The 17,725-nt window shown below is 56.3% G+C and overlaps 1 protein-coding gene across 3 annotated transcripts in view; it reads right to left on the bottom strand.

Moving 5' to 3' along the window:
- TECPR1 (tectonin beta-propeller repeat containing 1) overlaps window positions 1-17,653 on the bottom strand; it is a 26,207-nt gene extending 8,554 nt beyond the window's left edge. The window contains exons 1-14 of one of the 3 annotated variants that reach the window (XM_072836989.1): window positions 17,522-17,653; window positions 13,330-13,653; window positions 12,648-12,830; window positions 12,261-12,383; window positions 11,186-11,311; window positions 9,268-9,442; window positions 9,062-9,162; window positions 7,200-7,301; window positions 5,721-5,866; window positions 3,034-3,509; window positions 2,560-2,705; window positions 1,633-1,788; window positions 924-1,073; window positions 668-825 (exon numbers count right to left, since the gene is read on the bottom strand). In XM_072836989.1, the coding sequence (XP_072693090.1) occupies window positions 668-825; window positions 924-1,073; window positions 1,633-1,788; window positions 2,560-2,705; window positions 3,034-3,509; window positions 5,721-5,866; window positions 7,200-7,301; window positions 9,062-9,162; window positions 9,268-9,442; window positions 11,186-11,311; window positions 12,261-12,383; window positions 12,648-12,830; window positions 13,330-13,554 (2,267 nt within the window). In that variant the 5' untranslated portion in view covers window positions 13,555-13,653; window positions 17,522-17,653. Of the gene's footprint in view, window positions 1-667; window positions 826-923; window positions 1,074-1,632; window positions 1,789-2,559; window positions 2,706-3,033; window positions 3,510-5,720; window positions 5,867-7,199; window positions 7,302-9,061; window positions 9,163-9,267; window positions 9,443-11,185; window positions 11,312-12,260; window positions 12,384-12,647; window positions 12,831-13,329; window positions 13,654-16,934; window positions 17,141-17,521 lie in introns of those variants that run through there. The other 2 variants (XM_072836990.1, XM_072836987.1) reach the window with 2 other exon arrangements.
- Between the last annotated feature and the right edge of the window lie 72 nt (window positions 17,654-17,725).

A 17,725-nucleotide genomic window follows, 5' to 3' on the forward strand; every position in this document is an offset into this window, starting at 1 on the left:
CATTGTGTCCCCTGCTGGGTCCCCATCTGCTTTCCCACCCTAAATGCCAGATACCCCAGAATGCTACCGCCCCTGCCACTGTGGGTGACCTTGTTCCATCTCCTGCCCCCAACACACAGTGCCTGCTCAGTGGCACCTGATGTGCCTCAGCCCCACCAGGCTTCTGGCCCCGCCTTGGGGTCCTCCCAACATGCCCAGGAAGACTCGAGGCCTAGGACCCGCATGTAGATGTTACTGGTGCTGTTGGCCAGGCCTGGGGAGGGAGGAGGCTGCCGGCTGGGGACTCAGGCTTCTGTCTGAAGCACTGAAAGCTGCAGAGAATGGGTGGAGGAGGGTCCAGGGAGGGCCAGTAGAGAGGGGTTCACAGGCCTGGCTTGGCTTTCTCGCTTTGTGATTATTCTGGGGTTGTACACCCTCCATGAGAAGAACCTGCAGCGCATTACATCTCCGATCTGCACCACCTCTAGCTCCTCTGCCCTGCACCCTGTTCCTGACTGCACCTTGTCCTGATGACCAGGTGCCAGGCAGGTGGGGGCCCCCACCAGCTCCCTCCTTATTAACACTCACATAATGCCATTCCCAGGGCTGGCCAGCAGGAAGCAAGACCCTCCCTTCTTGAACCACAACCCTGGCTGCCCTGGGCCAGTGCAGAGCACAGCTGACTCACATCTGGTCACAGGGCAGCATGTGCTCGGAGGCCTCCAGGTCTGGGCTGGGCTCGCTCACAAAGATGTCCCCCTTGCAGGTGACAGACCAGATGGCCTGCGGGGAGGGGCGGCCGTGGACCCTCCGGCTCTCGCAGCAGGACAGGTTGAGCAGGGCCAGCTGGAGGGGGAGACAGCCAGTCACCACTGCGAAGGGGGCAGGTGGCAGGCCCAAGACCCCTGCCCCATGAGCCTGTCCTGTCGTGTATGTCCACTCACCCAATCATTCATGTCCTGCTCAGTGGCAGCAGCCAGATGCACGGGCCACCTCTGCCGTGTCCTCTCGGGGGTATAAAGGGCAAAGGAGTGCTTGGTCTCGTTGAGCACAGGGACTAGGAGTGTCACCTCGTTGAGGAAGACGTGGAGGTACTGTTTACAGAGGAGGGAGCAGGGCTGTCGCCAGGGAGGAGGGGGACCTGTGGGGCTGTGGGGCACAGAGGGCCTCTGGGGGAGCCCCGGCCGTGGTGAGGGGACAAGGATGGCCTGGGTCACCCCCAATTCCAGAGAGCCAGTCGTAGGGGTCCCTGGGGCCTGTGGGGTTAGTGGTGGGCTCCAGGATCAAGCTTGTTCAGTATGGAAATCCCAGTTCACGAGCAACTGCCTTAGTTATGCGCCTGATGTCAACAGCAGACTCCAGAACCCAGTCAACTGGGTTCAAACCCCAGCGCCAGGAGGGCAGAGGGGCTTTAACTCCCGAGCTGAAATCCCAGGCACTGTCCGCAGCTCCATGAGGAGATGGCTCTCTGGGGCTGCAGCAGGGGCCCCCGCACTTGTGCTGGCCACTGACTGGGGCTGCTGTCACCACGGGCAGCCGCTCTGCCACTGCCAGACACGGTCCCTGACTGAGCACCTGGGGACTGGTGTCCCAGGCATGGCCCTGTGCCCCCCTCCCATGGGAGCCACCCTCCCAGGGGAACCCCACACACACCTTCTTCTCCTCGTGGACCACGTAGTAGATGAAGAGGATGCTGTCCCGAGCCCCATCGAGCCCCGTGAACTGCTCCAGGGCCACACGGACGTCCACCCACTTGTGGGGTTTCCAGTCACACCACCACTGCAGGGCCCCCGTCTTCACCCACACCGACTGTAACACAGGCCCCAAGGGCACAGGACAGAGTCATAGGTGGGCCTCTGGGGGCCCTGCTCCCTAACCTCCCCCTCGTGACAAAGGTGGTGCTGCGGCTGCTCACCCAACAGCTGCTGGGTCCACAAGCCATGGTGTCTGTGTACCCCCTCCTAATTCTGTCACACTGTCACCCCATGCTCAAGATAGGGAAACTGAGGCTCAGAGAGGTTCTGACCTGACCCAAGGTCAATGAGGGAGTCGGGGGCAAAAAAGGGGCCCACGCCTGGCCTGCTTGTGTCTGGAGGCCCAATGCTTAGCCACCAGTGAGATGCTTCTGCACCTGTGGCCGAGGCCCAAGGACCCCATGCTTCATATAACTTTCACCTGCCAAGCTGACTGAGGGCTTTGGGGGACCATGACCCACCTGAGGGGCTCCAGGACAGCCCTTAAGCCCATCCTCACTCATCTCAATGAAGCCACACCATCTTGGCTCTTGGGGTTCCTTCTGGAGGGAAGGGGACCACAGCGCTCCCCTCCCCCACGCCCCCCTCTGAGGCTGCTCCGGTATCTGGGTCCCCCGGGCTGAGGCTGCACCTGGAGCACAGTGGGATGAGTTCCTCGGGATGGAGGACAAAAGGAATGGACTCTGTCTTCAGCCTTGAATCTACAGGACCTGGGAAGGACGGCTTCACCTCTGAGCGGGACGGACAGAGGGATGGCTACCTCTCTGTTTCCTCTTCGGGTGAGTATACAGTAGGTACTAAGTGAATGCATCCAGGAACTGCCTACCTGCTCTACGGCCTGCTCGTAGTGCCGGAAGTTCTCCAGCTCCCGCTTGGTCCTCTCAGTGAGCTGCTGGAAGATCTGCTTCCGCCAGGCGGCTGTCTGGGCCGGCGTGATGGACAGGGACAGCGTCTGTACCGAGGGGGACAGGCCTGCGGGCCAGCAGAGCCTCAGGGCCAGGAGCCAGCAGGCCAGGGCTCGTCTCTCTGTTCTTGTTTTTAACCACTTGTTCTTGCTGGAGAGCTATGATCTCTGCAACATGCCCCATAAGCCCTCTCCAAAGGGCTCTCCCTGATGGGACCCCCAATTCTGCCTCGAAAGCAGCCACCAGTGCTAGGCCACAGGGAGGGGAAGGGCCACTCTGGCTGGTCTCCCAAGGCTGCTGACAGATGGGCTGAGCTGAAGGGGGTGTTCAGGCAGGACACTGGGTCTGCTTCCCACCCCCCAGAGGGTGCTGGGCCCCTAGAGCCCTGTGCTTACCCGACTGGATGGTGAACCACTTGAGCACAGAGTGGGCCTCCACAGCGCAGCCTCCTCCTGACACCCAGGCCCATAGTGAGTGGTCATCAGCCCCGTAGGGCTCCTCCAAGCCCAGTGGGAGGAGCCCCAGCGAGGAAAGGCCGGCGGTCTCTGGAAAGCCAGCAGCTGAGTGGCTGGGTGCTCTCTTGGGCTCCTTCAGGTCAATATTGGTCCAGGGCAGTTCAGCCAGGGTGGAGGCCAGGCCAGGCCCAGGAGCCGGAGTGGCCAGGCTGGTGACCTCCACGGCATGCTCTGTGGTCCTGCCGATGCCCGGGCCTGTGGCCAAGCTGTCCCTGGGGTTCCTGGGACCGTCCACAGACTCTGCAGGGACAGGCTGGTCAGGCCCCAGTCTCTCGGCTTCTAAAGAGGCATCCGTGTCACTCGGTGCACAGGACTCACCACTGCCCCTCACCTCGTCGCCAAAGAAGCAGCCAGCACTGGGGATGAGAGGGGCAGACCTGTGACTTCTTCGAGGGAAGGGCATGTGCTGCTGTGGGCAGGCCTGGCTCACCCGCTGTGACCCTGGGGGCAAGCCACAGCCACACCACACACATGGAAGGCTACCTCCCAGGGCGCGGGAAGAGCCAGGTCGCAGCCCAAGCCGATCAAACCATTTATCTGGGGGTGGAAATCTGGCAGTATCGTTATTTTCTTATTGTGGCAAAATACATGTAAGATAATATTTACCATCTCAAATGATGTGGCATTAAATACCCATGAGGTTGTGCAACCACCACCACTAGCTGGTTGCAGAACTTTGTCATCACCCCAACAGAAACCCTGCCTGCGTTCAGGAGCCACCCTCCACCCCCCTACCATCCACCCTGGCTTCCACCAATCCGCTTTCTGCCTCTGGATTTGCCTATTCTAGACGTGTCATACAAAGGGCGTTGTGTGATATGTGGTCTTCCGTGACTGGCTTCTCTTGCTCTGTATGATGATGTCAAAGTTCAGTCAGGTTGTGGCATGGATCAGTACTTCCTTTTGTTGCTGAAAAATATTCTGCTGTATGGATACGGCACATTTTATTTATTCATCCGCGGATGGACATCTGAGTTTCCACCTTCTGGCTACTGTGAATGATGCTTCTATAAACACGCATACACAAATTTTTGTTTAACATCTGTTTTCCGTTCTCCTGGGTATATACCTAGGTGACGCGAGTGCTGGGTCATGGGGTGGCTCTATCTTTACTTTCTTGAGCAACCGCCACACTATTTTCCAAGGTGGCCGTCCCCACCAGCAGTACACGGGGGTCCCAATTTCTTCATATCTTGTCAACACTTGATGTTGTTGTTTTTTTGACTATAGCTCTCCCAGTGGGTGTGAAGTGGTATCTCATTTGTGGTTTTGATTTGCATCTCCCTGATGATACTGAGTGTCTTTTCATGTGTTTTTTGGCCATTTGCATATCTACTTTGGAGAAATGTCTATTCCAGTCCCTTGACTTTTTAAATTGAGTCGTCTTCTTGTTGTTAGTTGTAAAGGTTCCTTACACATTCTAGATACTAGACCTTTGTCAACTATGTGATTTGCGAATATTTCCTCCCATTCTATGGATTATCTTTGCCTTTCCTGATAGTGTCCTTGGATGCACAAAAGTTTTTAATTTTGATGAAATTCTAATTTATCTATTTTTCCTTTCCTTTCTGGTGCTTCTGGTGTCCTATTTAAGAAGCCATTGCCAAATCTAAGGTTTGGCATCAGCAGTTTTGGAAGCTTCTCAGATGATTCCAATATTTGAGTACTACCAGCTGAGAGCCCAAACCCTCAGGTAAATAAGGAAAGTCCAGCCTGGCCAGCCTCTCAGCCATCTGGGCTTCCAGCTCAGCAGAGTGAAGACCGCCATGCTGGGGGAGCAAAGGGACATGGACTGGAGCCTGTGGAGGGCCTGTGTCGCAGACAGGGACGTGGCTGCCGTGGAGCACTGTACCAAGGGCCCCTGTGCCACAGGACCAAGCAGGTAAGCACTGTGAGCACTCGCGTTACAGAGCCGAGGTGATCCCCTGCTAAGACACTAAGTCATCTGCCTGCATTTAACGCAGGTGGCAGAGCTGGGACTCACCCACACTCTACACCCACGGATCTCAGAACTGTAGGAACTGCACACCTGGGACCTTGCAAATAATGCAAAATCTGCTGACTGCAAAATTCTACTGAAACAGAAGCTCCGGGGCTGGGGCTTGGACATCTGTGTGGGATCAAGCCCTCTCGGCGTTTCTAGTGCGTGGCCAAGTCTGAGGTCCCTGTTCTAGACTAGAGAGACCCTCTGTCTTCTTCTCCGCTTTCTTTTGCCAGAGGGGCCTTAGCATCCACCCCATGTAGAAGCCTTTTCTCTCCCAGACCTTGAGACTTCAAAACCAACGGGCCAGCTCTGTTCAGGGACGACTCCCTGGCTCTGACATTGGATGGACACCCCAACCTCACCCACTGGCCCATTCCCACCCTGCCCACAGCCTATCCCCACAGACCACCCTCAGGCCTAGCCCTGGCACCAGGCATGGGGAGAGACCTCGCGGGCCATGGCCTGGTTTTTCCCTGCCTGGGCAAGGCCCAGAGCCCCACTGAGACGCCAAGTGGCAGCCTCCTTTGGACACTGCCACCCTTCCTGACCCGAGTCTTCCATACCCTGCTGCCCCTGGGATCACCTGAGGAGACTTGATGAACTACCAGAGTGCGATCGGTCACTCTCTCGGCTGGCGACGATGGCCTTCCAGGTTTTCCCACTGAGTTCACTCTGGGTGACACCCTGACGGAAGTACATGGCCCGGTCCTCACAGCCAATGCCCCAAACCTGGCACAGAGAGAGGTGCTGCTGGGTGGGAGGCCAGGATGGACCTGAAGGATCCCTTCCCTTTAGGGGTGTGGGGGAGGACGAGGGGTGGGAGAGAGTACCCCAAGGCTGGAGGACGTGTCTATAAATGCAGACAGGATCCCCTCCTAATATGTGCAATGTGTGTGTATGTGTGTGCATATGAGTGTTATGGCTGGGAGGGTTGACGGGGGCGGGAGGTGGATGTGGGGTGGGTGCACAGGTCAAATGCAGGGAGCAGAGCCCAGAAAGGGCCAGGAGGAGGGCACAGCACCAAGCTCAGGAGAAGTGGGGCTCAGGGAGACCCTGGGCTTTAGGCTGGCAAGGTCCAGAGAAGGTGGTGGTGCTACTGGACATTGTGCTGTGACACAAGCCCACTCATGTCCCGATCTTCCATGTAGCCTCTGGGAGGAGGAATGCTGCTCCCCGAGTGAACCCAGAGAATGGTCTGGGTCTTTTTAGAGAGTGTAGGTAAGTCCCAGTTCTGCCCACTGGCGTTAAATGCAGGCAGATGCAGGATAGCATCCTTGATCCTGACCTCATTTTCTATGAAACAGGCAGCTGGGCAGGGATCCTCCTGTCTGCCTTTGGGTTCTGAGGCCTGTGGGGGTGCCTCCGGGCCTCAGCCTGCCCATGGCGGTCCCAAGTGGCCTTGCTGGGAGGGAGGCGGTGTCTCCATCACTTGGCCATGGCAGGCTAGCCTCTGCCCTCTGTCCCTGTGGGTACCTACCAGTGCCTGGTCTTGCCCGACTGCTGTGTGCCCAGCTGACTGGGGTGGGTGAGAGGACAGCATGGGGGCACTGAAAGGCCAGCACCCCCCGGGAAGAGTTTCTAGGGCAGGGCATTGGGGAAGGAGTCACCTTCACACCGTCAGTCTTAAAAGCAGCCAAACCTCATCCACCACACTGTACAAACTATACAGGTGATGTTCAAGAGATGTTGCATTCATAAAGTTGGGAAGATCGGTTTCATTTTTCACTTACTGAGCTGACTGTGCCCCAAAAATTCTCGACAAAATATCCCTGCCAGTCCCTGGGATGTGCACCCCTGGTCTGTGCTCACCACCACCACTCTGAGGATCCCAGGGGGAGGGGCCTGGGACAAGCAGGGGCCCTCGCACCTGGGTGCAGCCAGCCCCCTGGGTACCCTTGCAGGCTGGGAGTCTGAGGAGGTGCCAGGGACCTCCCATGCTGGCATCATGTCTGGTGGGAAGGGGCAGCAGGAAGCATCAGGAGCCCCCACTCTGAGACCTCTATTGTGTACGAGCTGCTGGCCCCCATCCATCGGGATCCAGGGCTCAGAGTCACACACATACCTGGTCATTGAGCCCCACGTTCACCATCATCATATCTCCGACCATCTCAATCCAGCTGGTGCCACAGGGATTGTGCGAGTTGACGCCTCTTCGGAACCACACCTGAGGAAAGTCAGAAATAAAATGCCTCCTTGGAGGGCCACTGGAATTGGATATTGTTTTCAAAGGTTCTGGAAGAACGAATGAATAATTTGGTTCTTTGGTTCATGCCACAAATGACCACAGCACATCAGTGAGAAAGAAGACATCATTTGGGTCCCTCTTCCCTGCACCCCTGCCGCATTCCCTCTGGGCTTGGTGCTGTTCCACTCAGCAAGGGTCACCTGCCCCTAGCTGTACCTATTCTGGTGGCTTCCTATCTCTTCTTTGGCAGAGGGCATTGCCCCTCCAGGAGACAAGGCTGTCTGAATCTTTCTAGAACATTCTTTCTACCAGTTCACATCTTGGCACCAGGCAGGAGCAGCAGGTGTCACCTATATCAGCTGTCTTACTGTACAGTCAGGAGGTGGGACTTCTCCTGGGCAATGTTTGGGGACAGGGAGGGACGGACACATACTGCATCTCGAATGTAGAGCTTGACTAGCAACATCTCACCCCCATAGACCTGTATGTAGTCCCATCTTAGCCTGACACTTGGAAAATGTGTTTGTCCAATCAAGCTTGCCTCTATGTCAGATGACGGCCTTAATGATGCTATTTAGAAAAACCGTCTTTTCTAAACTTATCAGGAGATAACACACTTTGGATCCATTCTTAGTGCTTTAGGAAATAGTCTCTTTAAGCCTAACTTTTTTCGGGGCATCTAGCTGGCTCAGTCAGAAGAGCATGCAGCTCTTGATCTTGGGGTCATGAGTTTGAACCCCACATCGAGTGTAGACATGACTAAAAAGGTAGATAAACTTGTGAAAAAATCAGGCCTTTCCTTGTTGTTGTTAGTTTATAAAAATAAACACAATCCAACCAAATTTCCCTCAACCCACATGTGGCCCCATAGTTGAACCCACCCACCCTGGCCCCTGCTGTGCTCCACCACAACTGTCCTTACCCACTCTGGCTGCCACATGAGCAAGACCCCAGCAGTTCTGAGACCCACTGAGAGGAGCACCCACGTGTTTAATCAGGAAGTTCCTGAGGCAGGATGGGGGGAGGTGACTGGTGAGAAACTCTCAAATCTCTTTTATAACAATTGCTAGAATGCCTGAAGTGTCTCCTCGACCCAAAGAAAGTTTGCACAAATATCTGTCTGAAGACCGAGCACATTGCTCCTATAAATAAAATGCTCTGCTCATTTAATGCACTGTTCTGAGAGGGACTGAGGAATTATGGGAGGCAGATGCTTCAGGTGACCTGAATTTTGGGCTCAGGGACTTCTGCATGGACACAGACTCAGATGTGTGGGGGATTCATCATCCCTGGGTTGCTAGAGGATGCTCCTGAGGTGGGGTTAGAAAGAGCATGGAAGCAACCCCAAATCTGCTTATTTTACTGGACTTACCTCTCATGATGTAAAAATGGAAAGCACTGGATAGGAGTCAAGGGACACATTCAGTTAGCTGAGGGTTTCAGAAAATTGGCACCTATTTAAAATGTTATGGCCTTCTGAGTGATAAGGACAGTTGTCCTGCACTTGGTACAGGGCACGGGCATATCATGGAGATCACTGAGCCCTTCAAGCCCCAGAAAGTGCAGGTGCCTGGTTGGATTTATTTCAAAGGGTTTAGACCACACTTGCAAGAACAAAAAAACCACACTGCCCTCAACATTGAGCCCTCAGTCTGATTCCCATATGGGCCAGTGACTCCTTCAAATAAAAAGAAATAAACAAAAGCCTTTGGCCCCAGCCCCCAGGGACCCCATCTTACTTTCCGATCCTTGGTGATGGCCCAGACCACGCCAACTCCCACGGAGACATGCATGATCCCATTTTCAGAGGTGGGAGGCTCCACTATGGACCAGGAACTTCCTACCCGGCCCCAGAATAAAGAGCAGGTGGCCCTTATCAGCGAGAGCGCCAGGGAGAAGCTGGGCATCCCCCACCACTCCCTGCATGGGGCATAGGGCTGCCCACCTTTGGGATTGTTCCTGTTGATTCCTTCCCGGACCAAGGCCTGCCCCTCCCAGAGCGTGACCCACAGGAGGTCGTGGGGCCCACAGCTGATCTGCACCGCCTCCCCTGGGGTGTCCATGAGGGACCACGATGAGCCTTCGGGGTTGGGGTGGCTGACGTCCTCTCTGTACCACACCTGGGTGGCGGAGAAACCCATGGCAGGGTCAGACGGGGTCTGGTCAGGGCTCCGGGTCAGGCTGCCCGAGGCTGGCTACGTTTGCGTTAGCGTACACATGAGCCAGCCGTAGAGTCTCCGGGGCCAGGGGGGCCCTGAGGGTTCAGACTTATTCTCCCTCACTGCCATCGGGATCCTCATGCCTCAGCTTAGAGGCCCCCCAATCCTGCTAAAAAATGCAACCCTGGATTTCAGCCATCCTGGGAGATGGACCTCTGGATCATCTACCTGGAAGGAACCCCTTCCCCACTCACCTAGGGCCCCAGGGAGACCTCTGGCCCCAGCCTGGGTGTCCTGTGCCCCCTAGTGGCCACGTACTCTCAGTACACCATCTCTACGTAAAGTGGGGTTCTTTGTGGTTAAGCGGGAAAGCCCCCAAATCCCTTTCATACAAAGTGTCTAAAACATCCACTTCTTTTTCCCCTTAACCTGAAAACAAGGAACATAACAAAATATTTAAGACCGAGCCACCTGCCCACATGGTCCAAACTGGCTCTTGTCATCTGGAGGGGGTTACACTTCACTGCGTGGTGCAGGAGGGCTGGGGACCCCCTCCCAGCCTATCTTCACAGTGGGGACCTTAGCTTCTTAACCTTTCACCTCACCTTTACACTCCACACTACAGAACCAGGCCTAGGCAGCCTCCCTTCTGCCACCTGGTGCTTTGGGTAGTCCTCTCCCTAGCTCCTCCTGGAGCCAGGGTCCTAGTCATACCTTTAGTGGCCCACAAGAGTGGCTGGCGTGGGGCACCCCTGGCTAACAACTGGTGCATGGTGACCACAGACACTGCTTTCACACCCTGTTCTCCTCTCTTTGTATCCAGGTGGGCACAGGCCCCACAGTGGGGGCTCTGCCCCAGGCCAGCTCCCCACCATCCTTCAGCATGGCTCAGAGAAAACCAACAACTATGGGTTGACCTAGGCCCAGACCAAAGAGAACCCCAGAAGTAAGCCTGATCGAAGCCTACTGTGTCTATTCCGAAGCCAATCAGAGAATTTTGGTGAATTGGTGATAAAGAATACTGACTAGATCAAGTCTGCTCTAAAACCACAGTTAAAGTGTTGAATTGCCTGCCAGCTGGACCACCCATGTTGCTCCTGCCAACAGGGGCTGCTTTACGCCTTTGTTCATAAACTCTATGAGAGAAGAATCTCTTCTCCTCTCTAAATATCCATCCGCCTACTACCTATCATCCACCCACTCACCCATCACCCATCTCTCACACATCCATACATGTATCCACCCATCCACCCACCTACCTATCCATCACCCATCTCTCCACCTATCCATTCACCTATCCATATATACATCCATCCCCTATCCACAATACTATTGCAGACTGCTGTGTGGGAACCAGCAGAAAGGAATAGGCAGGGAGCTCAGAATCTGAGGAGACAATATTGATGGCATCTGAACTCAGGAAGGGCACTGATCAATGCTCTGGGGATTCAGAGAAGGGACAGGCCAGGACCAGGCATGGGGTGGGATGTCAGAGGCTTCTGGGGGACCCCAGTAACATGCTGCCTTGCCTGCTCAGGGTAGTCTCCCTTGTAAGGACAGGAGGAGAGGAGAAGGTAGCCAGCCACCCCTCTTCCACCTCTGGGAGGACATCAGAAGGCCAGTTTCTCTCTTGCCCTGCTCCTGCCTGTAGCCAGCCTCCCTCAGCCACCTCCCATCCTAGGCACAGGGGGACGCAGACCTTACCTTGCCCTGCAGAGACACAGCCCACACGGACAGGCGGCCCACGGGCTCGTCTGTGATTTCCCACCCCCCCACAGAGAGGTCATTGAAGGGGTCGGGCAGTTGCTTGGGGTCATCCTTCGAAGGGATCTGAAACAAGAAGGTATGTGGCAGGGGCAGTCAGTGCCTGTGGACACCTGGCCGGTAGGTGGCACTGTTCCCCTCCCAGTGGACACCTGAGTGGTACACACCCTCCTCCCCAAAGCTCCCTCCCTCCCACCCCCAGGGGGAGGCACACTCCTATCCTCTAGTTCAGCCCACAACTACCAAACTTCAGAGAGAAGGCAGCATTAGGACAGAGAGCTCCTAGCCCTGGGTCCCCTCTGTCCTGTCCTCCCTCCATTGGCCACCAGGCCAGGGCTGTAATCCGAGGGGTCCTGCTGCTTCAACACAGAAGACAGATGCACACGCAAGGCCTTGGCTCTGTGCCTTTAGCCTTTAGCAGCCTGATCACTGTGGCTCCATCCCCTCACCTAGATGGGGGCTGATCCCAGGACCTGGTCCAGTGGGGTAAGCCCTTCATGATGCTGGCTGTTACCCTGCTCTGTGGGCTGCTTCCAGTGCAAAGGCATGGCAGGCTGGACTAGCGGCCCCACCAGACTTGAACCCTCCAGAGGAAGGTCCAAGGCCTTCCTCTCCTGCAAGGCTACACAGGATCCTAGTCCAGGCCTCACAGCCCTAAGTTTGCAAGGTTTTTGGGGGATCATGGGAATAATATGAGAGTCATTGTGGGGGTTAAGGGAGGAAGTGCACAGATGGGGCCTCAGGCTGGGACAGAACACCCTGGAGACCAGGGTCAGGTCAAGTTCTATGCTGTCCTGGGCCACAGTCTAGTCTGGCTTCCTGTATAGCCAGCTCCCATGCAAAGGAACACACAGGACCATAGTGTTCTTGGGACAGGAAACAGGTCAAAGGCTAGGTACCAAGGTGGGCCTGGTATCCTCCAGTGCAGAGGTAGGCTGGGCGGGCAGGAAGGTCCCTGCGATTATCTCAACAGCGGGACTGCTGTTCCACCCCCAGGCCACACTCAGGTGCAGACCTTGGCCCAGGTGTCCCGAGACTTGTATCTCCTGTACCGGATCCACCTCCGACGCCGCACGCAAGAATTCCACTTCTTGTCTCTGGTGTAGGTGGCAGGGAAGTCGATAGCATATGTCCACCCCTGAAATACCAAGTGGGGGGGCTCTGTCAGGCTCCTAGGGAAGGACTGACTGGAGATAGGCAGAGAGCAGGGACGAAGAGGCGGAGGGAGGCAGTGGTGGTACCCAAAGCCCCAAAGGCCACCCATCCCGAGCAGAGGTCGGGAGCATGCAGAGCAGTGGCTGACGCTGGACAGGGGGCGTGGGAGATGGCAGCGGGGGTACGGATCCAGCCCAAAGCACTCCTTGCCCACATGGGAGCCACAGTGGGAGCTGAATTTACCTACCCCTTTCTCGGTGGGTTCCCCTCCAAAGTTCTCATCCACATACCAGTCCGACTCCCACTCCCAGTGCGGTGAGGGCAGTGCCACACCATCCAGCGGCCGTTGCTGGAGCCCACTCACATCGCTCCACTGCCAGCGGTCACTTGGCAGGAGCTTCTCACAGAAGCCACCCACGGGGTTCCAGCGCTGAGGGCCGGGAGGCAGAGACAGGCCTTAGGTCCACAGCTGGCCTAGGGCGGTAGGGGCCTCTCGGGGGTGAGTGGAACCCCACCACTAAGGGCCTTCCTGCTGATCTCGGGGATGGAAAGTGAGCAGAGGGCCTGCCTGGAACTCAGGGACCAGAGCCACCCATGGCTGGTCACCCAGAGTCAGCATGCCAGCATGGCCCCAAAGGACAGAGAACTGGCCACAGGACACAGAGCCCTGAGGGGTGACAGGAGAGGTCACCGCTCAGTCCTAGGCTCTTGGACACCCATGGAGCTGGAGCCCACCCTCACACAGACCTGGCCAGCTTGCCTTTATAAAGACACAATGGGGACTCTGACCCCCAAGACCCTGACCACGTGGTGACTCGAACCAGAAGCAGAATGGAGGAAACTGACGTGGGACTCGGCCACGATCTGGCGGGGTGGGGATTGGGGGGACTTGGCTTCCCAGGACACCAGCCCCCACTCGGCGGCCCCACCTGGTTCTCGTAGGCCTCCTCCCGGCGGCGGATGGGGACGTCGCTGGCACACACGTAAACGTAGACCTGGTTGTCACAGGCGATGCCCCAGCAGCACTGCATGGCTGCACTGACCCTTTTGAACTCCAGCCGGTTGTCCTTGCACAGCTCCCAGTACTGCCCCGCCGTGGACAATGTGTACACCTTCCCGAAGAGGTCCACCGCCCACAGCACGGAGTTGGGCATGGTGGCGGTGGCGGTGGTGATGGTAGTGGTGGCGGCTGCGGGAGGAGGGCTGGCGGCAGGAGGCCAGGTCAATGTCCGCCGCCAGCGTCTAGGGCAGTGCTTCCAAATGCAAAAATGTACGGAGGGGACATTGCAACATCCAAGTGTCTACCTCCTCCAATTTAATGAATATTATTATTTTGGTCACAGCCTCGCTCTTTCTCATCAAGAGAATAAATGAGGGGCACCTGGGTGGCTCAGTAGTTGAGCGTTTGCCCCTGCAATTGAGTCCCACATCAGGCTCCCCGCAGGGCACCTGCTTTCCCTCTTCCTATGTCTCTGCCTCTCTCTGTGTCTCTCATGAATTAATAAATTTATAATTTTAAACAAAACAAAAAGAAAGAATTCATGAAAAGTCCCAAAGTTTGTTAAAGCCTATGCCCATCGCTGCCTCTCTGGGAGGCCTCTGCCCCCACAGTGGGCAGGTCTTCTCATCCATGCGGGTTCTGGTGAAGGCGTCCTCAGGGATCTGGCACCCCGGCCAGAGCTGTGTCTGGTCCTGTGGGAGCCCTGCAGCTATGTGGCGGGGACGTGAGGGTCCTGTCCTTGGCGTCCTGGTGTGTGACTACCACCCTCTCTTCCCGGACCCCTCCCCATCTGCCATCCCCCACTCTAACTCCTTTTGCGGTCCTCTCCCTCTCCACTCTGCAGCAGGTGGGCAGCGGCCAGTAAATTCTAGGACTGGCCACCCCCACACCTCCAGGGCTGACTGTGCTGGTGCTCCCTGGGGCCTAATTCCTGGAGACTGGCTTGGAGAAGGGTCAAGCTTCCTACCACCTCAGGGCCAGAAGGCCAGAACCTCCCCAGCTGGAGGACAGCAGCCTGGGGGTGGGGGGCAGCGAGAAGCTCAGCCTGACACTGCCCCAGAGCCAGTAGGGGGGCAGAGCCACTAGGAGACAGCCGGCAGGCCAGGCGCCTTGAGGCTGCTGCTGGGCCAGGCTGTTCCACACCCGCAGTACACCCGATGCTGTGGGCGCTTGGGAGGGGATGAAGGGTGCTAAGTGTCTGAGAATGGGAGCGTCTGCTACAGGCACAGAGGCTCTTCTGGAACAAAGCATGTCTCACAAATACCAAACAGAGTGCAGGCTAGGAAGGAAGTAACCAAGGGATGAGAAGGAAGACAAACAGAAGGAACAGGAGCCCTGCTTTGGGAGACCTCCCAGAACCCTGACCTCTCCACACTGGCACCAAGGCCGGGTCAAACACATGGGAAGTCACAACACCAGCTTTCTGGAGCGTATCTGCATCCAGGTGGAAGAGCTGTGGTTACTCTTGCCTGGCCAAGCCTGTGGGCCCACTATCCCCCCTCTGGCATCTACACTGTGGCTAAGAGTGCCCAGAGCCACCCTGGACCCAGACTGTTGGAATCTGGGTCTTGGCTCCATCCCTTTCTGGCACCATCCAGAGCCAGCTAACCTCTCTGTGCCTTGATTTCTTAAATTGTGAAAGGCAGAAAGGAACACCAACCTACTTACAAAGTCCTACAAAGTCCTTGTAAGAATGAAGTGAGATAATACAGGTACAGAGCCTCTGTACTTGGTACGCAGCAAAAACTCAGCAAGCATTACTGGTGTCATTTTATTATTTGGCACCTACGTTAAAACTACTGGTTATCAGGCAGCCCAGGTGGTGCAGCGGTTTAGCGCTGCCTTTAGCCCAGGGTGTGATCCTGGAGACCCAGGATCGAGTCCCACATCGGGCTCCCTGCATGGAGCCTGCTTCTCCCTCTGCCTGTGTCTCTGCCTCTCTCTCTCTCTCTCTCTCTCTGTGTGTCTCAGGAATAAATAAATAAAATCTTAAAAAAAACAAAAACAAAAAAAACCTACTGGTTATCTCCTAACTCTTAGAAACAGGAAATATCAAATCCCTTCCTCTTCAGCCTGAGTCTTCAGCTTCTTCGCTTCCTTGGCACCTAACAGTGCTCTGCACATAGTGGGTGTTCACCCAAAGTTTACGGAGAATCACAGCCACCTACATCCACTGCATGGCCAACTCCCTGGGCTAAGATGGAAATCCTGTTCCACGGAAGCCAAATGTCAGCAATGACTTAAGGTTTAAAGGAAGATCAAGGGGCACTTGGGTGGCTCAGTGGTTGAGCGTCTGCCTTGGGCTCAGGTCATAATCCTGGGGTTCTGGGATTGAGTCTCACGTTGAGCTCCCTGCATGGAGCCTGCTTCTCCCTCTGCCTGTGTCTCTGCCTCTCTCTGTGTTTCTCATGAATAAATAAATAAAATCTTAAAAAAAAAAAAAAGGTCAAGACAGGTGGATACATATGTGATAAAACAAGAAGAGTAAAAGATCAACAGTAGAATTTAGGTGGTAGGTGTAGGTGTTAATTCTTTAAACTTGGCTGCGTGTTTGAATATCTTTATCATAAATTGTTGGGGGGAAAGTAAGAATTTTGGGGGTGAAGAGAATTTTGGCTCCTATAATGTTACATGACTATAAATCTACTCTTTAAAGCTATCTCTCGGGTCACAGTTCACAGTACAAGAAACCAGCAAAGTCAGGCTATCTGTAGGTTTAGCTCAATGAATAGTAACTTTCACTTGTATTTAATACACTTCCTTTCAGAAAGATGACTAAGCACTAATTTCCATATAGATATAATTTAACCTTCCAGGCAGCTAACAAAAGACTCTACTGCAGAGAAAGGACAGGATGGGGGGTTATGTTTGCGAACTCCCTCCAGAGTGGACACGGAGGCACCATAGCTTCCTAGCTAAAGATGACAGGGGTGAACATCCTTGGCCAGCCTCACCCTCTTTCTGCTCTTACCAGGATGCCACCCCAGCTCATCATATGCCACTTCCTGGCTGTGAGGTGACCAGACAGCCAATCCAGGGACACTGGGTCACTGGGTCAGGGGACTCTTGAAACTCTTGAAAGGGAGGTTTGAGCATTGAGTCCCATGGTTCTGTGATCCTGGGATTTCTTTGTTTTGTAAGGCTAGAGGGGACAGTTTCCAAGAAAGAAACCTCGGATTCACCAAGAACTTTTGTACAATGAATTCCAGTTGGACCTTTGGTCAATCTACTAAGAAGACCTGCTCACCGCCCTCAGAGCCATCTGCCCTTCTGCACGGGTTTACTAATAGATCCCTTCAGAGACCAAAAGGTCCTCAAAGGAAGGTGAAGTGGTGGGAGGGGCGGGGGCAGGGCCAGGGCATGGTGGAGGGAGGGACACAAGGTACCGGGGGAGCTCCTGAAGCATCTATTTCCCCGCGTCTGCCTTAGGGCTCCTCCCTGAAAGGTCTCCAGCTGGTTTGTTTTTCTATTACACCTTGTCACTCCCACTCCCTGTGCAAACAGAAAGAGCCCTGATTTCTGATGGCTGCTTACTGCCTGCCACTTTCGGGGGCTGTCGGAAGGCAGGGTCCAGAGACGCGGGAGAAAATAGCAGGACACGTCCGGAAGCTGAGTCCTTCCTGAAGCAGGATCCGCTGGCCGCACTGGGCAGGAGATGCCCTGAGCCGGCAGTTTGGGGGTGAGCCCTACCCCATCCCACCCCGCATCACAGCGGGCAGGTCGGCCTGGTCTCATTCCGGCCTCGCGCGCTCGGGCGACAGGTGGGCCCCCCGCGCGGCCACCAGAGGCACAGCCGGAGCGCCCCGCCCTCACCATCTGCCCGTGCTAATCCCACGACTGGCAGATCCGCTCCTACTGCTGCCTAGGGGAGGGACAAACGGGCCCCGCGCAGCTCGCTCCTCTGAACCCGCAGGCGCCAGCAACCCGTCCCCGGTCCCTCCCGCGCGAAGGCTGGGGCGGGGGCGTCACCGGGCGCTCAGGGGAACCGCGCCGGCGCCCGCACAGCCTCTCCCACCCGCGCAGCGGCGGGAAGAGGGGGCGCCCCTGCCCTCGGCCCCCCCCCCCCCCGTCCGAGGGACTGCGGCGCCCCTCCCACTGCCCGGGCCCGCCGCCGCACTCACCTGGGCTGGCGCCCGGCGGGCGGGGTCGCGGCGATGGTGCCTCGGCGGCGGGGCGAGCGGCCGGCCCTCCCCGGCGGCCGGGGCTAGCGGGCCGGCAGGAAGCGGCGGCCAGGCCCGCGCCCATTGGCCGGCCTCGTCGTGACGCGAGGCCGGGCGCGCGCGATTGGCTGCGGCGCCCCGCATCACCGGCCCGCCTGGGGGTCG

The sequence above is a fragment of the Canis lupus genome, chromosome 8, assembly GCF_048164855.1.
Source record: "Canis lupus baileyi chromosome 8, mCanLup2.hap1, whole genome shotgun sequence".
NCBI classification, from domain to species: Eukaryota; Metazoa; Chordata; class Mammalia; order Carnivora; family Canidae; genus Canis; species Canis lupus.